This window comes from Mastomys coucha, unplaced genomic scaffold, assembly GCF_008632895.1.
Source record: "Mastomys coucha isolate ucsf_1 unplaced genomic scaffold, UCSF_Mcou_1 pScaffold15, whole genome shotgun sequence".
In the NCBI taxonomy this organism is placed as follows: domain Eukaryota; kingdom Metazoa; phylum Chordata; class Mammalia; order Rodentia; family Muridae; genus Mastomys; species Mastomys coucha.
Genome location: NW_022196897.1, coordinates 105,728,706 through 105,752,540, shown reverse-complemented (window position 1 = coordinate 105,752,540; position 23,835 = coordinate 105,728,706). Strand labels below are relative to the sequence as shown.

Here is a 23,835-nt window from a genome sequence, read left to right as displayed (position 1 = left end):
CTGCCTCTGTACCCTCAGTGCTGGAATTAAGAGTGTACAAACATACCTGGCTCTGCTTTCTTTTTTTGTTTTTCAAGACAGGGTTTCTCTGTGTAGCCCTGGCTGTCCTGGAACTCACTCTGTAGACCAGGCTGGCCTTGAACTCAGAAATCCACCTGCCTCTGCCTCCCAAGGGCTGGGATTAAAGGCATGTGCCACCACTGCCCAGCTGCCTTTTTTTTAAATAAGCACATTATGGTATTATGTTTATGTTTTAAATTTTAACTTGCAAATAGGAAGTTGAGGTTGAATGTGCCCTGTTCAAACAGGCTCATCTGTTTGAATGCTTAGTCACCAGGGAGTGGAACTTTTGATAGGGTTAGGAGGTGTGGCCTTGTTAGAGGAAGTATGTCACTGGAAGTGCTCCTTTAAGGTTTCAAAAGACCTTGAGAGGCCCTCTCCCTCTCTTCCCTTCCCCCATCCCTTCCCCTCCTCCTTCTCCTCACTCCTCCCCCTCCATCCTCTGCTTACAGATCAAGATTTAGCTCTTTGCTTTTTCTCTAGTGCTGCTCCTGCCTGCTGTCATGCTCCTTGCCTTAATGGACTAATAAGCCTCTGAAATTGTAAACTAGCCTCCAATTAAATACTTTGCCTTGGGGGCTGTAGAAATGGCTCAGCAGTTAAGAGCACTGGCTGTTCTTCCAGAGGTCCTGAGATCAATTCCCAAAGGTTCCCAGTTGGTGGCTTACAACCATCTGTAATGGGGATCTGATGCCCTGTCCTGCTGTGCAGCAGGCATACATGTAAATAGAGCACTCATACACATAAATAAATCTTCATATCTTGATATATCTTGGTATCTTCACAGTTATAGACTACTAAGGAAGGAATATAGTCTGCATTTCTTTCTAAGAAGGATGAAAGTGCACAGGAGATGTTTGTGAAACTGGGTAAAAGATCTGTTCAGTGTTTAGGGTAGAGCCTTAGGCCTATTATCTAGGCAAACCTTTTACTGCAAAGTTGCTTCCTCAGCCCACATTTTATTTTTGCAGTATTAGGGATCAAAACCAGAATTCCTTTATAGTAGGCAAGCAAGTACTTCACATAAGTTATATTCATAACCTCAAAAACATTTTTATGACCCAAATAGCATCATTCATAAAGTAGAGGAGAAGACAAAGATCTCTGTTCATCCACATTAGCTGAGTAAGCAGAGGGTGTTGTGGAAAATAGGCAAAAGGATTGAAGGAGGAGAAGAGCAATCTTCCCAATTATATCAAGACACCTGTTTCAACTCAAATGGTAGGCTGTGTCACACACGTGCCAAAGTGGCTCCATCTCCATGTAAGATATAAATCTTGGAAGCTTTTAAAAAATCATTTAATTTTAAGTTTATGGGTATTTTGCCTTCATGTATGTCTGTGCACTACATGCATGCCTAGCATCTACAGAGTGCATCAAATCCCTGGAACTGGAGTTACAGTCACTTGTGAGCTGTCATGTGAGTGCTTGGAGTTGAACCCAGGTCCTCTGGAAGAACAGTTGGTGCTTTTAACCCTCTTTAACTACTGGCCCTGGAAACTTTATCTTTAAAGCTCATTTGAGCCGGGCAATGGTGGCACACGCCTTTAATCCCAGCACTTGAGAGGCAGAGGCAGGTGGATTTCTGAGTTTGAGGCCAGCCTGGTCTACAGAGTGAGTTCCAGGACAACCAGAGCTACACAGAGAAACCCTGTCTCGAAAAACCAAAAAAAAAAAAGAAAGAAAAAAAAAAGCTTATTTGATTATATAAGCATGTGTGTTTGAGTGTGGTTGTATGCTTGTGAGTACAGGTGCTTGCAGAGGCCAGAGGCATTGGTCTAAGGAGCTGAAGTTACAGGTATTTGTGAGGTGCTTAACATAGGTGCAAGGATTGAACTTGGGTCCTCTGCAAGAGCAGTAGGTGCCATCTCCAGCTATGATGATAGCTTTTGGTCAGTGATGAGAGAGTATCTCACAATCTCAAGCACACACTATTTGTGCTTTTTTGAGCTGTAAACAGAAGCTACCAACATTTGTGCATTGTCAAACATCTTTTGTGTGGCACTTGGTACTATATCCATATGGACTTTCTATGCCCTCCCCAGCTCTGAATAATGACACAGAGACTTATATTTATTTAAAATAGCTTTAGGCCTTTGGTTACTCTGGTTCCCAACCAGCTCTTACAACTTACATTGTTCTGTGTTTGCCACATGGCTTGTTAGCTCAGTTTCTAGTACTGTTGCTTTCTGTGTCGGGCTTGCCAGTGTTCTTGCCTCTGACTCTTTCTCAAAATTTAATCTTCAGAAAGTGAAAGAGTGTTTACAAAATACCTAGGCAGGAGTTGATCCAATAAAAATAACAATAGCAAAACCCAGTCTGTACTCTATTCTCTGCCAGCACAGAAGTCAGCATTTGTATAATACAAAATCAATATTACATAGTACACAAAAAGATTATCTCTACAGGGAATCATAACTAGTACTTTAAAAAAAAAAAACAAAAAAACTCCAAAGTGAGGTGGTATATTCCTGTAGTCCCAGATGACAGGAGGAGGAAACCATCTACATAGAGTTCTCAGCCAGCTTGGTGAATATATAGAGGCCCACTTTTTTTTTTTTTTTTTTTTAAAAGGTCTGTTGAAGAGATTCCAACCCTGGCTGCTGAGATCCACAGTAGACCCCGTTTCTACCCCTTGGCTGAGATTGGTTGGTTAAAAGTGATGCTGTCATTTTATATCTTCAGTGGGTGAACTGACATTGGCTAGTAGTTTGCAAAAAGATTGTTGAATGGGAGACCACTTTTTGCTCTTGCAGAGGACCCACTCACATCAAATGAGTTTCCGGCACTCACATCAAATGGTTCACTGACTGCATCTCCAGCTCTAGAGAATCTGGCAACCTCTTCTGGGCTCCAGCAATATTTGCACTCATATGCACACACTGCTGTGCAAACACAATTCATATAATTTAATACCTTTCAAAAGATCAATTATTGGTGCAAACAACCATAATTGTATTTGTACATGTTTTAAAGTTCTTCAAGCACAAACTATACTTATTTCATTTAAATTTACTTTAAAGTTACAGTAAAGTGAATTAGAAGAAGAAATAAACATTCATTAAAGATTTTTAAAAAGATTTATTAATTATATTCATATGATTACACTGTAGCTGTTTTCAGACACCAGAAGAAGGCATCAGATCCTATTACAGATGGTTGTGAGCCACCATGTGGTTGCTGAGAATTGAACTCAGGACTCTGACTAGTGCTCTTAACCACTGAGCCATCTCTCCAATCCCCCACCCCCAAAAAGACTTTAATGTTCTTTTTGCAGAAAGGGATGTGTCTGTGAGTGCTGGGTCATGAGTAGTGAAGTGGTAATGTATTCATGTGAAGATCAGAGGACATATTTTCCATTTTAGTCTTGTATTCCCACCCTGTTTAAGACAGTCTCTTTGCTATATAAGTCAGGCTGCCTGGCCTACAGACTTCTGGAGACTGTCCTGTTTCTGCCTCTCATCTCCCTGTAAGGCCACCCTGTATACTAAAAACTTCCTTAGCTAGAGGCCATTTTTACTTTTTAGTGAGACCTACTCCGTGCAATGTAAGGCCCTCCTAGAAGTGTCCCTCAGTCTAAGCAACCTAGAGTTATGTTAGGTAAGGGGAGAAACAGACTGGTAGGCCTGGCAAGGACCTATGCAAAGAAATAACATAGTCTAGATTTGATTTTTATTTATTTGAGACAGGGCCTGACTATGTGGCCTTGGCTGGCCTGGAACTCACCTGCCTCTGCCTCCCAAGTGCAAGGATTAAAGATTAAACACCACCATGCTACCAATCCTGTTATAAGAATCTTCAGCTATGGTTTTGAGACTAAGAATGGAAGTGGGGGCTTAGACCAGGAGGCTATACTGTGAGAAGTAAGAGCCTCTGCATTGAGAAATGTTGAGAGCTTGATGTATTTCAGTAGAAATGACAGGATTTGTTGAATGGGATAAGAGGAGACTCCATCAGGGGTGACACTCAGAAGTTGTTTTTGTTTTGTTTTGTTTTTAAACTTTGGTAAAAGCTGGAATTTACATTATTGAGATTGAAAGATTGAGGGAGGGGCAAAGTGAAAAGTGAATTAAAGGCAATACCTGGAAAGGTTACTGAATGTTATGTCCTCATTGCAGGTTGACATTGAGTGCTTCAGATCTGGTCACTATGGTACGAGAACGAAAATGCATATTGTGCCACATCGTGTACGGCTCAAAAAAGGTAACAGCAAAGAGACAGTACCTGGATCATCTAAGATAGTTAAAACTTGATATTTAGAAATTTAAACTGTTAAAATGTTGTTTGTTTTGCTGTGCAACACTAGAACACTCTCTGTGTACACAGACCTCAGACTGTGAAGATCCACCTGCCTTTGACTCCCAGACTCTAGAATTACAGCTTTAGTTGTCAACGCTGCTTATACAGTGCTGGAGAACACATTCATGGTCTCTGCATGTTAGTCAGGCATTCTACCAACTAAGCTATAATCCATTCCCAGTCCTAGGTGAAAACATTTTGTCTGTGTTTTTTCCCCCTAAATCAATCTCAGTCCATGAGTGTTGTTTAATTAGTCTCAAAAACCAGTAACTATATTATTAGCCTCTACCCAGAATTTAGGGTACTTCAGGGTACATGATTTAGGGAACTTCAGTTAGCAACCAGTTAAAGAGGAAATACCTTAAAATTCAGGTTAATGGAGATTTTATAAGTTTGTGAAATTTTACTTTGTGGTGGCTGTCTCAGGGACCTTTGTGTGTGCTAGGGAAACAGTCTCCCTCTTAGTTATATCCCCAAATAGATACTTTTTGAGTCACAGATGTTTAACAAATACTGCATTTATTACATTGACTTGCTTTTTATGTGTGTGCAGGCTCAACAGAAGTACAGTACAGCCAGGGGCAGTAATGTACATCTATAATTCCAGCACTTGGGAGCAGAGGCAGGAGGATCTTGAGTTTGAGGCCAACCTGGTCTGAATAGGGACACTACCAGGTAGTGTAGTGTGGCAAAGGTGGTATTGACAGTATCCAGAATGTCCACAGGTGCAGCATACAGCACAAAGGAAAAAAGAACCAAATGTGTGAGGAGGAGGGGGAGAAGGAAGAAGAGGAGGAAGACTAGGACTGTGTGCTTTTATGTGCACGTGTAGGTGAGGCTGGGCTTTTGTCTGTGGATTGATTGACAGGGATTCAGCTCAGATCCTCATACTAGAGCAATAAGTCCCCCCCCCTTTTTTTAAAGATTTATTTATTATTATACATAAGTACTCTGTAACTGTCTTCAGACACACCAGGAGATGGCTCAGATCTCATTATGGGTGGTTGTGAGCCACCATGTGGTTGCTGGGATTTGAACTCAGGACCTCTGGAAGAACAGTCAGTGCTCTTATGTAATTGAGATATCCTCCTAGTTCCCCCAAAACAAGCTTTTAAAAAACAACTTTTTTATTTTATGTGTATGAGTTTTTTGCTTACTTGTCTGTCCGTCCATCTGTCTGTGCACCATATGCATGCCTGGTACTCAAAGAGGTCAGAAGAGGATGTTCTAGAACTGTACTTCTAGGTAGTTGTAAGCTGCCGTGTAGGTACTGGGAACTGAACCTGGGACTTCTGGAAGAGCATCCAGAGATCTTAATTGCTGAGCCATCTCTCCAGCCCCCAAAGCAAAGGTTCTTAAACTAGAAGAATTTGCCTGTGCCTCAGGGAAATTGCTTACAATTTCTCACTTTTGGCATTTTTTTTTCTCCCTAGACAGGGTTTCTCTGTGTATCCTTGGCTGTCCTGGAACTCACTCTGTAGACCAGGCTGGCCTCAAACTCAGAAATCCGCCTGCCTCTGCCTCCCAAGTGCTGGGATTAAAGGCATGCGCCACCACCGCCCGGCACTTTTGGCGTTTTTATTCTTTTGCTTTGAAAATAGTAGTTGTTTGTTTCAAGTTTTTGTTCATTTGTTTGTTTTGTTTTGTTTTTTTATTTTTGTTGTTTGGGGTTTTTGTTTGTTTGTTTTTTTTTTCGAGACAGGGTTTCTCTGTGTAGCCCTGGCTGTCCTGGAACTCACTCTTAGACCAGGCTAGCCTGGAACTGAGAAATCCACCTGCCTCTGCCTCCCAAGTGCTGGGATTAAAGGCGTGCACCACCACCGCCCGGCTTTATTTTTGTTTGTTTTTTGTTGGTTTTTCAGGACAGGGTTTCTCTGTATAGGCCTGGGTGTCCTGGAACCCTGGAACTCACTTTGTAGACTTGGCTGGCCTGGAACTGAGAAAACCACCTGCCTCTGCCTCCCTAGTGCTGGGATTAAAGGTTTGTGCCACCACTGCCTGGCTTGTTTTGGATATTTATCTTTTTTCTTTGAGTACCTCATTACATAACTTGTTCTGACTTGCTCTGTAGACCAGGCTGGCCTGAAACTTACAGGAATCCTTGTACCTCTCTCTTTTTCTTTCTTTCTTTTTTTTTTTTTTAAGATTTATTTATTTACTTTATGTGAGTACACTGTTGCTGTCTTCAGATACACCAGAAAAGGGCATCTGATCTCATTACAGATGGTTGTGAACCACCATGTGGTTGCGGGGAATTGAACTCAGGTCCTCTGGAAGAGCAGTCTTAAGCCCTCTGAAAGAGCTCTCTCCAGCCCCGTACCTGTTTCTTGAGTACAGATATTACAGGAGTCATTGTGACTGGTTACTGATGGAGTTTTAAACTCTGTGTCTTTAACTTGACTCAGTTTTCACTGTGTGGTGTTGTAGTTACAGACAAAATCACTTACAGCTAGAAAGTGTTACTTGTAAAACTATCTAGATATAGCTTTTCTCTAGATGTAGAGATAGAAAAGAAACAGTCTTTAGTAAAATCACATTTAAAGGAAGTGTTTTGGAACAGCTATCCTTTTCATCACAGTATAGAAGGCAGAGCAACAATGGGCTGTTGGCATGGTTACATTGTTTCTGACAAGTGTCTATGATGAAGAAATGCGTTAGGTATTTACAGCATAACATGATGTGTTGTGTCAGATCTTCTTGGGTTTGAGGTCCAGTTTGACTACCTGTTCGAGGACAGCCAGGGCTACACAGAGGAACCCTGTCTTAATTATTTTTATTTTATGTGTATAGGTGTTTGGCTTGAATGTATGTGTATACATTGAGTGTATGCTTGTTGCCCACAGAGCTCAGAAGGTAGAGCCAGATTTCCTGGAGCTGAAGTTGTAGTGAATTGTGAGCTCCCTTGTGGGTGCTGGAAACATACCTGCATCCCCTGCACGAATGGGCACTCTTGGCTGTGAAGCTTCTATCTAGCCCCTCAAAGTGTGTATTTTTTTAAACCTCCATAGAGATGTTTTATTTACTGTTTAGGTTTTTTTTTTTGAGATTTTATTTATGCGTTTTGCCTTAACGTATGTTTGTGCACCATATAAATGCAGTGCCTGAGGACGCCAGAAGATGACATCAGATCTTCTGGATCTGAAGTCACACAGGTGGTTGTGAGGTGCCATGGAATTGAACCTAGGTCCTAGAAAAGTAGCCAGTTTTTTCAAACCACTGAGTTCTCTCTTCAACTCCCAAGAGAGAGACTTTTTTTTTTTAAGTCTTTGTTTTTGTTTTTTGAGATAGGGTTTCTCTTTGTAGCCCTTGGCTGTCCTGGAACTCGATCTGTAAACCTGGCTGGTCTTGAATTCACAGAGATCCACTTGGCTCAAACTCCTTAGTGCTGGAATTAAAGGTCGGTGCCACCACTGTACTGTACACTGTAGCTGTCTTCAGACAGAAGAGGACATTAGATCCCATTATAGATGGTTGTGAGCCACCATGTGGTTGCTCGGAATTGAATTCAGGACCTCTGGAAGAGCAATCAGTGTTCTTAACCGCTGAGCCATCTCTCCAGTCCCTAAGAGACTTTTTTTTTTTAATAATTTTTAAAATTTATTTATTTATTATATGTAAGTACACTGTAGCTGTCTTCAGACACTCCGGAAGAGGGCATCAGATCTCGTTACAGATGGCTGTGAGCCACCATATGGTTGCTGGGAATTGAACTCAGGACCTTTGGAAGAGCAGTTGGTGCTCTTAACCGCTGAGCCATCTCTCCAGCCCCAAGACTTATTTTTAATACCTATTTATGGTCAGTGTAGCCAACCATATTCATTCAACAAGTGTTAATTAACAACTTATATGACAGACTCTGTCACACACACAGGGTTTTTCTGTGTAGCCCTGGCTGTCCTGGAACTCACTCTGTAAACCAGGCTGTCCTCGAACTCAGAAATCCTCCTACCTCTGCCTCCCAAGTGCTGGGATTAAAGGCATGAGCCACCACTGCCCAGCTTCTGTCAAACCTTAAAATAAGAGTTGTAGCTTATTCTTGAGAAACTTTCAGTTGAGGTGGGGAAGACTGTGGATAAAAATAGACAATCAGGGGCTGGTGATTCCTAACACATAAACATCCAGCAGCAACAGTGTACATCTATAATCCCAAGATAGGGACAGGCAGATCTCTGGTACTCACTGGCCAGCTTAGCTGAATTGTTAAACTTCCAGTTTATTGACATACTGTCTCAATAAGGTGGAGGGGCAGGAGAGATGGCTTAGTGGGTAAGAGCACATACTGTTCTTGTAGAGGACTCAAGTTTGGCTCTAGGTTCCCATGTTGGGCAGCTAACAACCATTCTAACTTTGACTCCAGAGGATCCTCCATAGTCACCTGCATTCACACTCATACACACAAACACACTTCAAACAGTTAAAAATGAGGTAGAAAGCAATTGAGAAAGATGTCCTATGTTGGTCTCTGACCTCCATAATCACACATGTTCATGCATGTGTATCTCCATGCACATGTGTCCACTAACATGAGCACATACTTATGCCACATACACATAAAGTAGCCAAATAGTTTTAAGAGCTGAGTGATTTGAAAGACTTTAAAAAGCATTGTGTGTGCCTGTTTGACCACACATACCTGGATGTGCATACTTATGCACCCATATACCAGTGCACATGCTAAGATAGATTCTCTCCTTTCACCATGTGACCTCCAAGGATTAAGCCCAGGTCATCAGGCTCATCAGCAAGTCCCCTTACCTGCTGAGCTCTTGTCTTGTTGGCCCCTTGAGTTTTTCTGTATGGTTCTGGATAAACTAGAATTCTTTGTGTAGATCATGCTCTGGTGCTCATGCTGCAATCTTAGCTTGTGCAAGTGGAGGCCAGCCTAATCTATTTAAAATACCTAAACGTTCCTCTTTTAAAAATGAGAGCCAGCTATGGTGATGTTCACCTATAATCTTAGAACCAGAGATAGAATTGTGAGGACTAGGAATTCAAGGTCATTCTCAACTACATAATGAATTTAAGGCCTGCCTGGTCTGAGATCTACCCCACAAAATAAAAAATAGCATGAAATATAGCCAGATAATTATTTAATGTGGAACCAATGTTGGCTTTAAACTGAAAAGAGTAGTCACCAAAATTTTTGACCTAGGAACTTCAAATTGTCTTAAAATATTTTTTTAAAAAGATTTATTTATTTTATGTATGAGTACACTGTAGTTGTCTTTAGACAACTAGAAGTGGGCATCGGATCCCATTACAGATGGTTGTAAGCCACCATGTGGTTTCTGAGAATTGAACTCAGGACCTCTGGAAGAGCAGTCAATGCTCTTAACTGCTGAGCCATCTCTCCAGTCCTTAAAATAATTTTTTAACTTTATTTTTTCCCCAGACATGTATTATGCAATGCATATGTGGGGGTGTTTGCCAGAAGAGGGCATGGGATCCCCACCCCAAGCCTCCCACTGGATACAGGCAGAAGTGAGCCAGCCACCTGACATGGGTGCTGGGACTTGAACTTGAGTCCTCTGGAAAAGCAGCTGGTGCTCTTAAGCCATTTCTCCATCTTCATAACCCAAATTGTTAATTGAATATCTTCAGAGAAACTCCACCTATCACAGTACCAAACCTACCCTACCCCCAGCAATCCCTTTGGCTTAATCTACCTTGTTTTGTTTTGAAGGAGATGGATGAACACATGCGAAGCATGTTGCATCACAGGGAACTTGAGAACCTGAAGGGCAGGTAAGGACAATAGCTCTCTTTCCTAAACTTACTAGCATGGGGGTTTAAGTGCTGATGATGCCTGTTAACTCGCTTTGTAATAATCCATCATGGTGACCATTATCTGATGGCATTGAGCCGTTGTTCATAATTAATAGCAGTAGATTTGGGGCATTTGAAAAATAAGCTGTGGTGTCTGTGCATCTGAGATCTACACTGGGGTAGAATTCAGTGCAATTCAGGCAGCGTGAACTGACTCACTCCTGTGGTGTCGGCCTTGGAGCTAGTGCTTTCCATAATTTTACTTTTGCAAAATTAAATTTCAGCCTGGGAATGCTGAAGCTTATTTGTCTCTGCAAAATCAAATAAGAGATCTTAGGTATATTTGAAAATGTTCTGCTAATGATTCAAAGTTTAAGATGTTTAAAAGAGGCTTAAACATAACGTGGTATGTGTGTATAGTCCATGTCCTTTTTTCTATGTGTGTTCTTGACTAATGTGGATTTGAAATGTAGAGATTAAAGGTAACATTGGTAAATTAAGAAACATGAGTTGTATTTTATTACATGAATAATAGTTAAAAGTTTCTGTGAAGCTACTCTCCTGTTGTTTATATTAATATGTTAACTTCATTGTAAGTCACACAGGTTTATCTTGTGTCTAAATTAATGTGCTATTATTAGACTTTAGCATCTCAGCATATAAATGGATTTCTTTCTTGCCTGGTTCCTGTAATGTGTAATGCTTATACTTCTCGGCAACAAAAAAGAAGGCTTCACTTTGAAAGATCAGTGTGCTTATGTATCTGTTTTTAGCTGTTCAGTCTTTGATGAGCAAGCTGCAATCCATGTAACCACAGAAGTTAGGCAGAAAGGAGGGGCTGCGTGTGCGGAATGAATCTCCTAAGAAGAGGAAATAGAAGAGATAGCTGTGGTGGACAGGAGGGGGACAGTGATAAGGAAAGGGGGAGGGAAGAAGGGGATGAGGGGAGGAAGTAAGGGAGGGACAGCTAAAACTAAGGTCCGCCTGAGCAGTCATATAGAGAAGACTAATACAGAAGAAGTAAAGGGATCTATAGTATGTTGTCAGTTTCAGCACTTCCATGAGGTGCTGAAAAGGGGGGTGTATTCTTTGGTGTTGGGGTAGAGTGCTCTATAAGAATCTATTAAGTCATTTGGTTTATCATATGATTTAGCTCCAGCATTTCTCTGGTTTTGTCCAGATGACCTGTCTATTGGCAAGGGTTGGGTATTGACGTCACCCAGTATCATTGTGTAAGAGTCAATTCTTTTATGAACTTGGGTGTCCTTATGTTTGATGCATAGATGTTTAGAATTGTAATATTCTCTTAATGGCTATTTCCTTTGAGAATGCAGCCTTTCTATCTCTTCTGATTAGTTTTGGTTTGAAGTCTGTTTTGTCAGATACTAGAACTGCAACAACAGTTTGCTTCTCAAGTCCACTTGCTTGTAATACCATTTTCCATCCTTTACCTTGAGGTGATGATGCCTATCCTTGATGTTAAAGTGTATTTCTTAGAAGCAGCAATCGGATGGATCCTGTTTTTTAATCCAGTCTGTTCGTCTGCATTTTTATTGGTGAATTGAGGCTATTTTGTTGTGGTAGTGTGCTCTGCCACCCTTTGATTTACTGGTCTGTTATTATTTTCCTTCTGTTTTCTTTGTTAACCTCTTCAGGTGAAAATTTTCCTTCTGACACCTTCTATAGAGCTAGATTTGTAGATAGATACTACTTAAATTTGCTTTTATAGGGCTGGAAAGATGGCTCAGTGGTTAAGAGCACTGATTGCTCTTCCAGAGGGCCTGAGTTCAAATCCTAGCAATCACATGATGGCTCACAACCATCTGTAATAAAGTCTGACGCCCTCTTCTGGTGTATCTGAAGATAGCTAGAGTGTACTTACATATAATAAATAAATAGATCTTTTTTTAAAAAAAAATTGTTTTTATAGTTGAGCCCCTTTCTTCTCTTGTGATTGAAAGTTTTACTGGGTATAGTAGCTTGGGCTGGCATCTGTGGTCTCTTAAGAGTTTGTAGAACATCTCTCTGGGCTCTTCTGGCTTTTAGTATCTCCATTGAAAAGTCAGGTGTTGCCAGGCAGTGGTGGCGCATGCCAGAGCCAGACTGATTTCCGAGTTCAAGGCCAGCCTGGTCTACAGAGTGAGTTCAAGGACAGCCGAGGCTATACAGAGAAACCCTGTCTCGAAAAACCAAAAAAAAGAAAAGTCAGGTGTTATCTTAATAATTCTGGTTCTGCCTTTATATGTTTTTTGGTTGTTTTCCCTTGTAGCTTTTTAGTATTCTTCATTCTATACATTTAGTGTTTTAATTATAATATATTGTGGAGAGTTTATTTCTTGGTCCAGTTTATTTGGTGTTCTGTATGCTTGGTACTTTGATAAGCTTCACCTCCTTTAGGTTGCAAAAAATTTCTTCTGTGGAAATATTTCCTATACTTTTGACATGGGTTTCTACTTCCATATTCTTATTATGTGTAGATTTGGTCTTTTCATACTATCCCAGATTTCCTGGAGGCTTCATGCCTGAATTTTTTTTTAATAGATTTAACATTTTCTTTGACCAAGAGATTATAGGACATTGATCACATGTGAGCCCCAAGATTGTGTTATTTATTGAAAAAAAACCCTGTTTCTAGTTGTAATGTGGCTCAGCTTTTAGCATGCGCCTTTTAATCCCTTTTGTAGGAATATAGACCACATGCTTTTAATCCCCAAAAAGGTAAAGTTAGTTTGTATAAGGAAGCACCCATGTTTAAAAGTGATGTGTAATTGAATAGCAGACAAAGTGATAAATCAAAGAAAGATTTGACAGAATTGGATATGCCCAATTCTCCAAAAAGAGAGAAAAGAGAAGCTAATTAAGAGAGAGCATCGTAGAGAAAAAACGAAGATAGAGGTAGTTTTATCTTGTAGAGAAACAGGTTACAGAGAGAGAACAAGCTAGACACAGGTAAAGACAGAACAAGCCAGAAAATGAGGAATGAGATTAGAACATACTGTCAAAGTTAGTATGAAGCTAAGCAGAACAATTCAGGAGAAGCCAAGAGAGAAGAGCCATATTGAATCAGTGTGGAGAAGAGTTTGAGCCAGGACCGTTGAACCAGCCAGTCAAAGCCCAGAAAGAGATAGGGTGAGCTTATTCAGCAGCAAGTCCCAGAGGATGAAAACATTCTAGCGTAGGATTATATGAAGGTAGAAACTTCCAGGAGTAGGCCTAGGTTAACAGATCCTCGGAGATGACAGTTACATCAGGCCAATAAAAGTTAGTTTTACAAGTCATCCATTTCTTCTCTTATACCCAGTGCCTGAGATTCTCTCTTCCATTTCTTGTATTCTGTTGTTGAGGCTTGCCTCTGAGATTTGTTTATTTTTTATTTTTTTATTTTTTATTTTTATTTTTATTATTTTTATTTTTTTCAAGACAGGATTTCTCTGTGTAGCCCTGGCTGTCCTGGAACTCACTCTGTAGACTAGGCTGGCCTCGAACTCAGAAATCCGCCTGCCTCTGCCTCCCAAGTACTAGGATTAAAGGCGTGTGCCACCACCGCCCAGCTATTTTTTATTTTTTAAGATTTATTTATTTTCTATTTATATGAGTACACTGCAGCTGTCTTTCAGATACACACTAGAAGAGTGCATCGGATCCCATTACAGATGGTTGTGAGCCACCATGTGGTTGCTGGGACTTGAACTCATGACCTCAAGCAGAACAGTCAGTGCTCTTAACCATTGAGCCATCTCTCCAGCCTTTGGGTTTTCTTTATTGGTTCTATTTCCACTCTGGTATCTTTAGCTTGTTTTCTTCATTCCATTCCACTGTTTGTGTTTCCATGGATTTTTTCATATCCTCTTTAAGGACCTTGAACATATTCATAATAGCTATTTTGAAGTCTTTGTCTTGTGCTTCACCTATATTGCATTGTTTGAGGCCTGCTATAGTAGGATTGCTGGTTGCTAATGGAGTCGTATTGGTCTGGCTGTTAGTGAATGGTTTTGGTTTTTTTGGGGGACGGGGGTTGATTTTTGTTTTTGTGTGTGTTTGTGTGTGTGTTTTTTCTAGACAGGGTTTCTCTGTGTAGCCCTGGCTGTCCTAGAACTCACTCTGTAGACCAGGCTGGCCTCAAACTCAGAAATCCACCTGCCTCTGCCTCTCAAGTGCTGGGATTAAAAGTGTGTGCCACCACTGCCCGGCTTGTGAATGTGTTTTTATGCTAGTGTACAGGCATCAGCTTTTGGGTATTTGTAAATCTAAGTGCTAATATCTGGTCTTGTCTTTATTGGATGGGTATTCTCTTCCTTGGTTTCTGTTGCCCTCTCAGGTGCTTAGATTGTGGTGCCTGTGGGTTGCCTGGTAGGAAATGCCTCTCAGATCTGCCAGGTATAGCCGCTGGGAGTCCCGAATAGAGGATGGATTGGAAGTTGATACTAAGAAGTGGGTGGGAATAGGCTGGTGGTGAGTTGCTTTTGCTTAGAGGGTCCATAGCAGGGAGGAAAATTGGGTGTTGCTAGGCTCTGTATAGAGTACTTGAATGGAAGCAAAGAGTACTGGAATGGAAGCAAAGAGGCCACAGCAGGTGAGTGGCTCCAGAGCTGGGGGATCAGAGTTGGTGGGAGGACTGGAGGCTTTCCCAGCTAATGTTCTCTGAGCCATCTCTCCAGCTGCATAAAACTATTATTTTTAAAGATTTATTTTTCTTATTTTTCAAGTGTGTGTACGTCTGCACGTGGGTATGTGCACCTGATTGCAAGTGCCTGTGGTGACCAGAGATGTTCAGTCTCTCTGAAGTTGGAGTTACAGGTGCTTGTGAGAAATGGATATTGGTCTGTCTCTGTCTGTCTGTCTCTCTCTCTCTTTCTCTCTGTCTCTCTTTCTCTATACACACACACATACACACACGTATATAAGTGCAGACTGTAGCTGTACAGATAGTTATGAACCTTCTTCTGGTTGTTGGGAATTGACTTTTTAGGACCTCTGCTCACTCAGTTCCTGCTCACTCTGGCCCAAAGATTTATTGATTATTATAAATAAGTACCCTGTAACTGTCTTCAGACACACCAGAAGAGGGCGTCAGATCTCATTACGGGTGGTTGTGAGCCACCATGTGGTTGCTAGTATTGCACTCAGGACCTTTGGAAGAGCAGTCGGTGCTCTTACCCACTGAGCCATCTCACTAGCCCCGATATTGGTCCTTTTAAGAGTAGTTAGCACTTTTAAGTGCTGAGCTATATCTCTCCAGCTTCCCCTAAAGTTTTTTTATAACAAATTTTATGTAAGATTCAGGTTATAATGAATATAGAATCATAGAAAGTAAGTCTGTTGGGCCAGGTATGTAGGCACACACTTTTACTCCTAGCACTCAGGAAGCAGATGCAGGAGTTTAAGACCTCCCTGGTCTACATAGGGAGTTCCAGGACAGACTTGGCTGCATAGAGAAACCCTGTCTCAAAGAGGAAAAAAAAGTAAAGTCTGTTCACCTTTTTCCTCTTTAATAAAATCCCTTTCTGTTGGGCCATGGTGACGCACGTCTTTAATCCCAGCACTTGGGAGGCAGAGGCAGGTGGATTTCTGAGTTTTAAGGCCAGCCTAGTCTACAGAGTTGAGTTCCAGGACAGCCAGGGCTACACAGAAACCCTGTCTCGAAAAACCAAAATAAATAAATAAATAAAATCTCTTTCCATCCTGTTGTCTGGCCTACCTAAACTTTACATGCATTCATATCTTTAGATCTATACAAATGCTTTGTTCCATCTTGAATAACTGGACCTCATGCCGATTTTATGTTGCTCTATAGGTTCTTTTACTCCTGTAAATACCATCTTGACTACCCTAACTCATTTCATTTATAGATGTTCATATTGATGAAGGTTTCTTCATGTTATGTCCAGCCATAACAAGTTTTATATAATTTGCTAGCTCATAACAAATAAGTTGCAATAAAAACCTGATGAGATAATTTTTGAAGAACCCCATAAAGTCTCAGCCATACTTCATTGACGTGTAGCCTTAATTTAAGGATAGTCATAACTAGTTTGTGCCTTAGAGACAAATCAGTCCTTACCCCGTTTCCCTCTTAGCCTCAATAAATGATCATTTCTTCTGGATTTCATATTTAATTCCTATTCTTATAGTTTACTTTTGAGTTATGATCTTGTAAATAATTATAAAATATTTCTTTTTTTTGGGGGGTGTTGTTTGTTTGCTTGTTTTGCCTTTTTTTTTTTTTTTTTTTTTTTTTTGAGATTTGATTTCTCTGTGTAGCTCTGACTGTCCTGGAACTCACTGTAGACCAGGCTAGCCTTTATCTCACAGAGATCCACCTGCCTCTGTTTCCCAAGTCCTAGGATTATGGGTGTATAATGCCATGCTTGGCTACTTAAGTTTTTTATATCCAGTTTTAAAGGCAAACTTGACCATATTGGTAAGTTTTCTTTGGTTTAGAATATGGGCATAGGGAAGAGTGTGATTATGAGCAGTTACTCCAGATAGATGCTATCAAAGACTCAAGCCTTTATTTATCAAGCAGCTGTTGTGGTTTTAGTTAGAGCAGGCTTAATAAAGAAAGGCTTATGCATAGAGTATCTTAAGACTGCCTTTTGTATATGAGGGGAAATTGTGTTGGTGACAGGATGGAGCTAATTTGAGCCCTTCAAACACCCCGAGGAAAATTATTGCCTTTATTAGCTATGGTACAAAGGCAGTCCATTTTATTCATAATTACATGTTTATACAAAGTATGTAAGCCAGTTATTAATGAAAAAATAAAAAAAGGTATATTGGTAGCTTGAACATAAGAAAATTTTCTTTTAAAAAGTAAGTCACAATCATCTATTTTGAAAAAAATTAGACATCATTCAAAAATCCCAATAGAACAAGGCACTGGTGTGGCCACATCCAATGCTGTGTCTTATACATTAAGTAGAAATGTAGATGAAGACATTGAAAACAATGTGATTTCTAACTAAAAACAAGTTGACTTGGGTCTCAGCTGCATTGTATGTGCAGTATTTGTCGTATAGTCTCTAGATCCTTCAGGCACTGCCTGTGGTGAGCAGGTTCCTGTTTATATTGTAAACTTTCTGTGTTGCTGTGAAATACTTGCTTGCCATTACGAGTTAGCACCCACCTAGAATGAGCTAGCACCAATCTAGTTGTTTCAGAGAACTTTATTCTTAATAAGCTGTTTGTTTGTAACAGGGTCTCGCTTACATAGCCCTGGCTAACCTGAAACTCACAAAGATCCACCTGCCTCTACCTCCACATTCCTTTAATCTTTTTTTATTTTATTTTGGTTTTTTCGAGACAGTGTTTCTCTGTGTAGCCCTGGCTGTTCTGGAACTCACTCTGTAGACCAGGATGGCCTCGAATTCAGAAATTCGCCTCCCTCTGCCTCCCAAGTGCTAGGATTAAAGGCATGCGCCACCACTACCTGGCTAATCTTTAAACATATCTTTAAATATATAGATGCAGTTAGAAAATAATGCATTAAAATATTATAAGATGGCATGGAATTAGAACATTGAATTTAAAGTATTTTTAGGGAACCTGATCAGAACTCTTCATTTTAAAAATTTTAAATGAAAGCTTTTGTGCTACAAAGTAAAAAAAACAAAACAAAACAAAACCAAAAGTGTAAGATTTCTATATTTTTCCACTTTCAGAGATTCTTCTAAAATAAGAACCAATATTGGATGTGGGTGTGTGCCTAAAGTTGCTGCTGCTTCTGCTGTTCCCCCTTTCTCCCCTACCCCCTTTCTTTTTTGAATCAGAGTCTCCCTTTGTGGCCCTGGCTGGTTTACAACTTGGTATATAGACTAGGCTGACTTTGAACTTACAGAGGTCTGCTTGTTGATCTCTTAATAATGCTGTTTCTGTTTCCTTTATTTGAGGGAAATGTTGGTTTTTAATTTTTGATTTTTGTTTTTTGAGACAGGGTTTCTCTGTGTAGCCCTGAAACTTGCTCTTTGGACCAGGCTGGCCTTGAACTTAACAGAGATCCATTGGCCCCTGCCTCTTCTTCCTAAGCGCTGCAGGGTTAGGGTTAGTAGCTGCAGCCACTGCCGGGCTCTTCTTGCTTGCAATGTTGCAGATCAAATCTTTTGCCTTGTGCACTAACTGCCATTGTGTTACATTTCCTGCCCAACTGCATTGCATTTTGTTCCCTGCAATTAGTTTTTACTTGTGTGTAAATGTATATTTATGTAGTAAATGCATGCTGTGTAAGAACCAGTGCCCACAGAGGTCAGAAATGGGTGTGAGATCCCATGGAGCTCATAAGTCCTCTGAGAAAATGGAAAATGTTCTTAACTACTGAGCCATCTTTCTTGTCCCTGGGGTTATATTTTAAGATTTGCCAGGCATTATTTGAGTTTTTATAGTTTGTAACTAAGTGACATAGTGTTGTGCTTAATTGCTTGGTAAGGTGTTTTGTTTTGCTTTGCTTTAAATGGGCATTCAAGTGGTTTGTAACAAACTGTCTTCTAGTAAATGAAGCACTCAGTTTCAAGGACTTCTGTTAATTCATATCAATCCTGCTTATTTTGGTTGGGTTTTTGGTTTTGTTAAAAGTGGGGATGAGTAGGTAACTGGGTGTGTGTCTGGAGAGTTATATAGGCAGATAGATGTAGACACCCAGATTGGTATGGGAATCACAGAAATATCACTGCTGTAAACTCACAGCACAAGCTTCTGGACTAAGTTTGAATTATTGGACAGCCACAGTTGCATGCTTCTTATTAGTGCTGCACCGAGAGATGATGTAATAGGATGATTGAAAGAACTTAAAAACAGTTAAATTATTGATCTGCTACATATCTGAAGAGGATTTAAGATTTTGATTGTTAAGACTGGACAAACGGGGCTGGAAAGATGGTTCAGTGGTTAAGAGCACTGACTGCTCTTCCAGAGGTCCTGAGTTCAATTCCCAGCAATCACATGATGACTCATAACGGTCTGTAATGGGATCCAATGCCCTCTTCTGGTGTGTCTGAAGACAGCTACAGTGTACTCACATACATTAAATAAATAAGTGAATAAATAAATAAATCTTTAAATCTCTATAAGACTGGCCAAACAGGAGATTTGCTATTGTGTGAAGTAAAAGAAAAAAGTAGAAAGAAAAAGTAAAAGAAAAAGTAGACAGAAGCAAGCCAGTTGTCACAAGTTTAGGTAAAGGCAATTTTGTGTGTATCTGGACTGCGTCATTTTCTGAAACTTGAGAGAAAACATTTGCCTAACAGCTGTTAACTTCCTACAATTGACATGGTTTCAATTCCCTTTAAAATAAGCCTGCTGAGGCAGAAATGTGTCACATGTATCATCCAGACTAAGAACATTTGCTAGGACTACTACTGTCATTTGCCAGGGTCCGGAATCTTCACATTCCAGGCAGAGCGCCAGCTGTTCAATTTAGTTACTAAGCTGAGATTGGCTGTTCCCCCTCCTCTTTGCTCCACCCTCAACTTTCACTGGAAGAACACTTTAGAGCTGGAGATTAAATGAATGTGCTGTCACCAGGCTTTCTGAGTGCAGCTGGCATCATGGGTGTGCCCCAGAGCAGCTTGCGTTTGCTCTAAGCCCCCTGCCCTGCCTCCCCTTTCACCATGTTTCCTCTGGCAAGATTTTAAGTACAGCAATTCAAGAAGATTTCTCCTAAAGCCCATTAATCTGAAGTGTGTTGCCTCTTGATTGCTGGAACAGAATCTAAGACTTATTCCAAAGTAATTTATAAACAAATGTACTAAAAGTGGTGAGAGGAGCACTGACTTGATTAACTCTAACCTTCTACTGTGCCCATCTGCATACAGAGTCTTTCAGAGGAAACTAGCAATCTGGTGAGTGTGCCATGCCAGTGGGGAACATTGAATGTCCTTCATCTCCCTCTTTCCCTAGGGACAGTAGTCATGAGTGCAAAGTGTGCCGGGTCACAGAAGTGGGTCTCTCTGCATATGCAAAGCACATTTCTGGCCAGTTGCACAAAGAGAATGTTGATGCCCAGGAAAGAGAAGATGATGGAGAGGAAGAGGAAGAGGAAGATTATTTTGATAAGGAACTTGTTCAGTTAATACAAGAAAGAAAAGAACAAAGTCGGTAAGTCGGTTTCTTTTCGGTCTTGCTTTATGAGATAGAGTTACACGTAGACAACTTATCTGTCCTGAGGATGAGCCTCGAGAGCTTTGTGCAGCTGAGAGTACATGCTACTAATTAAGCAACACTCACAGCCTCATGATTTGAAAGATAAGTAAGCCTAACTTTAAGAGCCTTAAAGCTTAGTCTTATTTTAAGTATTGAGTTCTGCTTGAGTTTGTTATCTGGGAACTAAGGACTATGAACTGCTTTCTTGAATTGTTGTATTATCTGTCCTTAAACTCAGTCTTGTCTGTAGACCTGAAAACTACGGTATTACTGTGTCTTGAACTGTTTTTATTAGTATCCAATTTTTCTACTAGAAAGTCGTAGAGTATAAGTATCATTAAAGAGATATTTCATTTATTTATTCATTTGTATTATTATATTTTTTATTGCCCAAATAATATCTCTTAGGGGAAAGGGTGCCCTCTTATAAATTAGCATGGTGCTCTTGCTAATTTTGAATTTTATCTTTGGTGGTCTAAAAACTATATACAGTACCTGGTTCATTCTGGGTGTTTCTATAAATATTAATATTTTAAATTTAACAATATCAAGATTATTTGAACAATGAAAGTTCCCTAGTTGTACTTCCTAATTTTATATACCTGTGTTTATGTATTTGTGTGTTAGGTATTTATGGTTTTACTTACCTGATTTTATGGCCTGGAGTTATTTGTTTGTTTGTTTGTTTGTTTGTTTTTAACTGAGCCAGGCAGTCATGTAGCTACAGTGAGTCTTTAGCTTGCTCATAGCCAAAGATGATTCTGAATTTCCGTCTCTGTCTCCCAAGGTGGTGGATTATAGGTGTGTGCTACTACACCTGGCTTTGACTTACTTAATGAGGCAGAAGATAGGAGAGAACAATCAAGTTTATGAATTTTAAAGTCCTACTATGTGATGAGAAAATTTCCGACTCTAAATTTTAAGGATTCTTCTTGAATATTATTTATACATACTCTGACCTGCTTTTTGTTAGACATTTAAATATAGGTAGGAAATATGTAGTTTTACCCTAAATATTAACATTTTAAAAATAATTCCTTGAAAAGAGGCTTTCTTAGTCATAAGATGCCCATGGCAACATGATTGTTGACCCCTTGGGCTGTGTAATCCTGCTGCTTTTCTCATGACTAGAGTGCAGCTGGAGTCTGCACTTCTGTTTTAGGAAATTAAATGGGTAAGACACTGATTTTTATTTCTTTCTTACACAACGAAACTATTATAGCTTAGCTATGTAAATGATTAACCATTATCAGAGGCTATGATTAGATACTGATATCATACTTACTGTTCTTTGAGTCTTATATGCCCCTGTGATGACATAATTATATGAAATCACCCACTTATTTCTTTTGTTTATTGATTGATTAAAGCAGTGTCTTTTCATGTAGTCAGCTCACATTCTTCTTAGCACTGTTGTCAGTGCCTGAGATTACAGGCAAGGGCTACCATGCCAGCCGAGGTGAATTTTTAATTCTGACATGTGAAAAAGGAAGTAATTTATATCCAGAATACTACAGGCATTAAAGGCCAGTTAAGAGCCATCAAGATAGTTCTGTGGGTAAAGAAACTGCAGCCCAGCCTGACAACTACATTCAGTCCCCCAGACCCACATGGTTGAAGGAGACCACTGACAGTACTCTTTTCTCTGATTGCGCTCTTGCACCATGGCATGCCTATGTGCACACACATTTTTCTTTTAAAGGCCAATTAAGGTCAGTTTTTAAGATGATAGTCAGTGTGTTTTGTTTGTTGAAGCAGGATCTTGCTGTGTAACCTTGGCTGGCCTGGTGCTCACAGCATAGACCAGGCTGGCCTCAAACTCTGAGATGCTCCCCCTCCTGCCTCTCAGTACTGTGAGAGGTGTGTTGTCACCACACCCAGCCTAAGATGTAATTATTATGTGTATATAGGTGTATGTGTGTCTATGCACCACACTCATGCCTGTTGTCCATGGAGGCCAGAAAAGGGTGTCAGGTCTCCTCTGGAAGAGCCAGTGCTCTTAACTGCTGAGCCATCTCTCCAGCTCTAAGTCAAGTTTAGAGAAAGAAATTCAGTTGCAGAAAGTGTCGCTGTGACATTTTTGCTTTGTCAGGCCTGAGTGGGTAGTATACAATCTGCAGTCAAGGTCCAGACCTTTGCTCAACCCCTTTGGATTTATATGACTCCATTCATGTTACTTAGCTTCTCCAAACTTGAGCCTCTTCATTTAAAAAGTAATAGTATATGCCTCTGGATTCTCAAAATGGACTGAGGTAATCTTAAAAAAAAAAGCATTAGGCTGGAGAGATGGCTCAGTGGTTAAGAGTGCTGACTGCTCTTCTGAAAGTCATGAGCTCAAATCCCAGCAACCACATGATGGCTCACAACCATCCATATTGAGATCTGATGTTCTCTTCTGGGGTATCTGAAGATAGTTACAGTGTACTTACACATAATAAATAAATAAATCTTTTAAAAAAAAGCATTAATGAATTAATCTACATGAAGTCTTTAGCAGAAATGATGCAAATTTTAGGTCACTTTATTATTACCCAGTGTTTTGAGCACCTATTACTTGCTAGGATTTTAGACGCACCATAAGTAATTTGTAAAGAAAAATAGTTTCTGCCGGGTGGTGGTGTCGCACATCTTTAATCCCAGCACTTGGGAGGCAGAGGCAGGCGGATTTCTGAGTTCGAGGCCAGCCTGGTCTACAGAGTGAGTTCCAGGACAGCCAGGGCTGTATAGAGAAACCCTGTCTCAAAAAACCAAAAAAGAAAAGGAAAAAAAAGAAAAAGAAAAAAAAAGAAAAATAGTTTCACACATTGCTGTGATAAGTAAGTCTGCTCCCTCTTGTGGGCGCCTTATCTAACATGAATAGCTGCAGCTTCTCCATAAAGAGCCTGCAGCACAGAAGCTCTCTGTAGCTTCCTGTGGGATCCCTTATTTGGCCTGTGTTGTTTTACTGCATCTGGGACCTAACTTACTACGTCAGGTCAGTTCTAAGCCTATTCCAAACAGAAACTACATATAAATGTTTTTTATACTACTAACAGTTACAGATGGCCACTTGATAAAGTGTGATCTTACCACTTAAAGTGGGTTAGAAAATAGATTTTTTTTTCATTAAGACCCTGCATCTGAAGAAATCATGTATGGCCACTGACTGGACATGGAGTTACATGAATAATAATCCTAACCACAAAATATTACCAACCTTATTTTGAAAAGAGTTGGATAATGTAAAAATGCTAAGATTACAGGAACAAAATTCTAGAACAGTGGTCCCTGTTATCCCTTCCCCCCAGATTGGGAGGAATTTTAAATGTGTACAATTTTTAATGTTTCTAGGATGAATGGGAAGATAGTCTATTACATTCTAGATCTAAAAGCAAGTACTAGAAATAAAAATGGACCCCGTTCTGTAATTTAAGAAAGGGGAGAGGGGAGTTTTGGTGGTTATACTTTTAAAAGAAGCACAAGTAAGAATTTCATTAAATCCATAATGACAAAAACTGTTTTTCTTTCAGACAAGATGAACCTTCCAGTAACAGCCAAGAAGTAAACTCAGATGACAGGCAACCGCAGTGGAGACGA

The 23,835-nt window shown here is 40.1% G+C and overlaps 1 protein-coding gene across 3 annotated transcripts in view; it reads left to right on the top strand.

The window, feature by feature from the left end:
• Znf106 (zinc finger protein 106) overlaps positions 1 to 23,835 on the top strand; it is a 54,215-nt gene that overhangs the window by 5,343 nt on the left and 25,037 nt on the right. Inside the window, exons 2-4 of one of the 3 annotated variants that reach the window (XM_031371583.1) lie at positions 2,635 to 2,708; positions 4,179 to 4,263; positions 10,043 to 10,104. In XM_031371583.1, the coding sequence (XP_031227443.1) occupies positions 4,210 to 4,263; positions 10,043 to 10,104 (116 nt within the window). In that variant the 5' untranslated portion in view covers positions 2,635 to 2,708; positions 4,179 to 4,209. Of the gene's footprint in view, positions 1 to 2,634; positions 2,709 to 4,178; positions 4,264 to 10,042; positions 10,105 to 19,626; positions 19,959 to 23,835 lie in introns of those variants that run through there. The other 2 variants (XM_031371582.1, XM_031371584.1) reach the window with 2 other exon arrangements.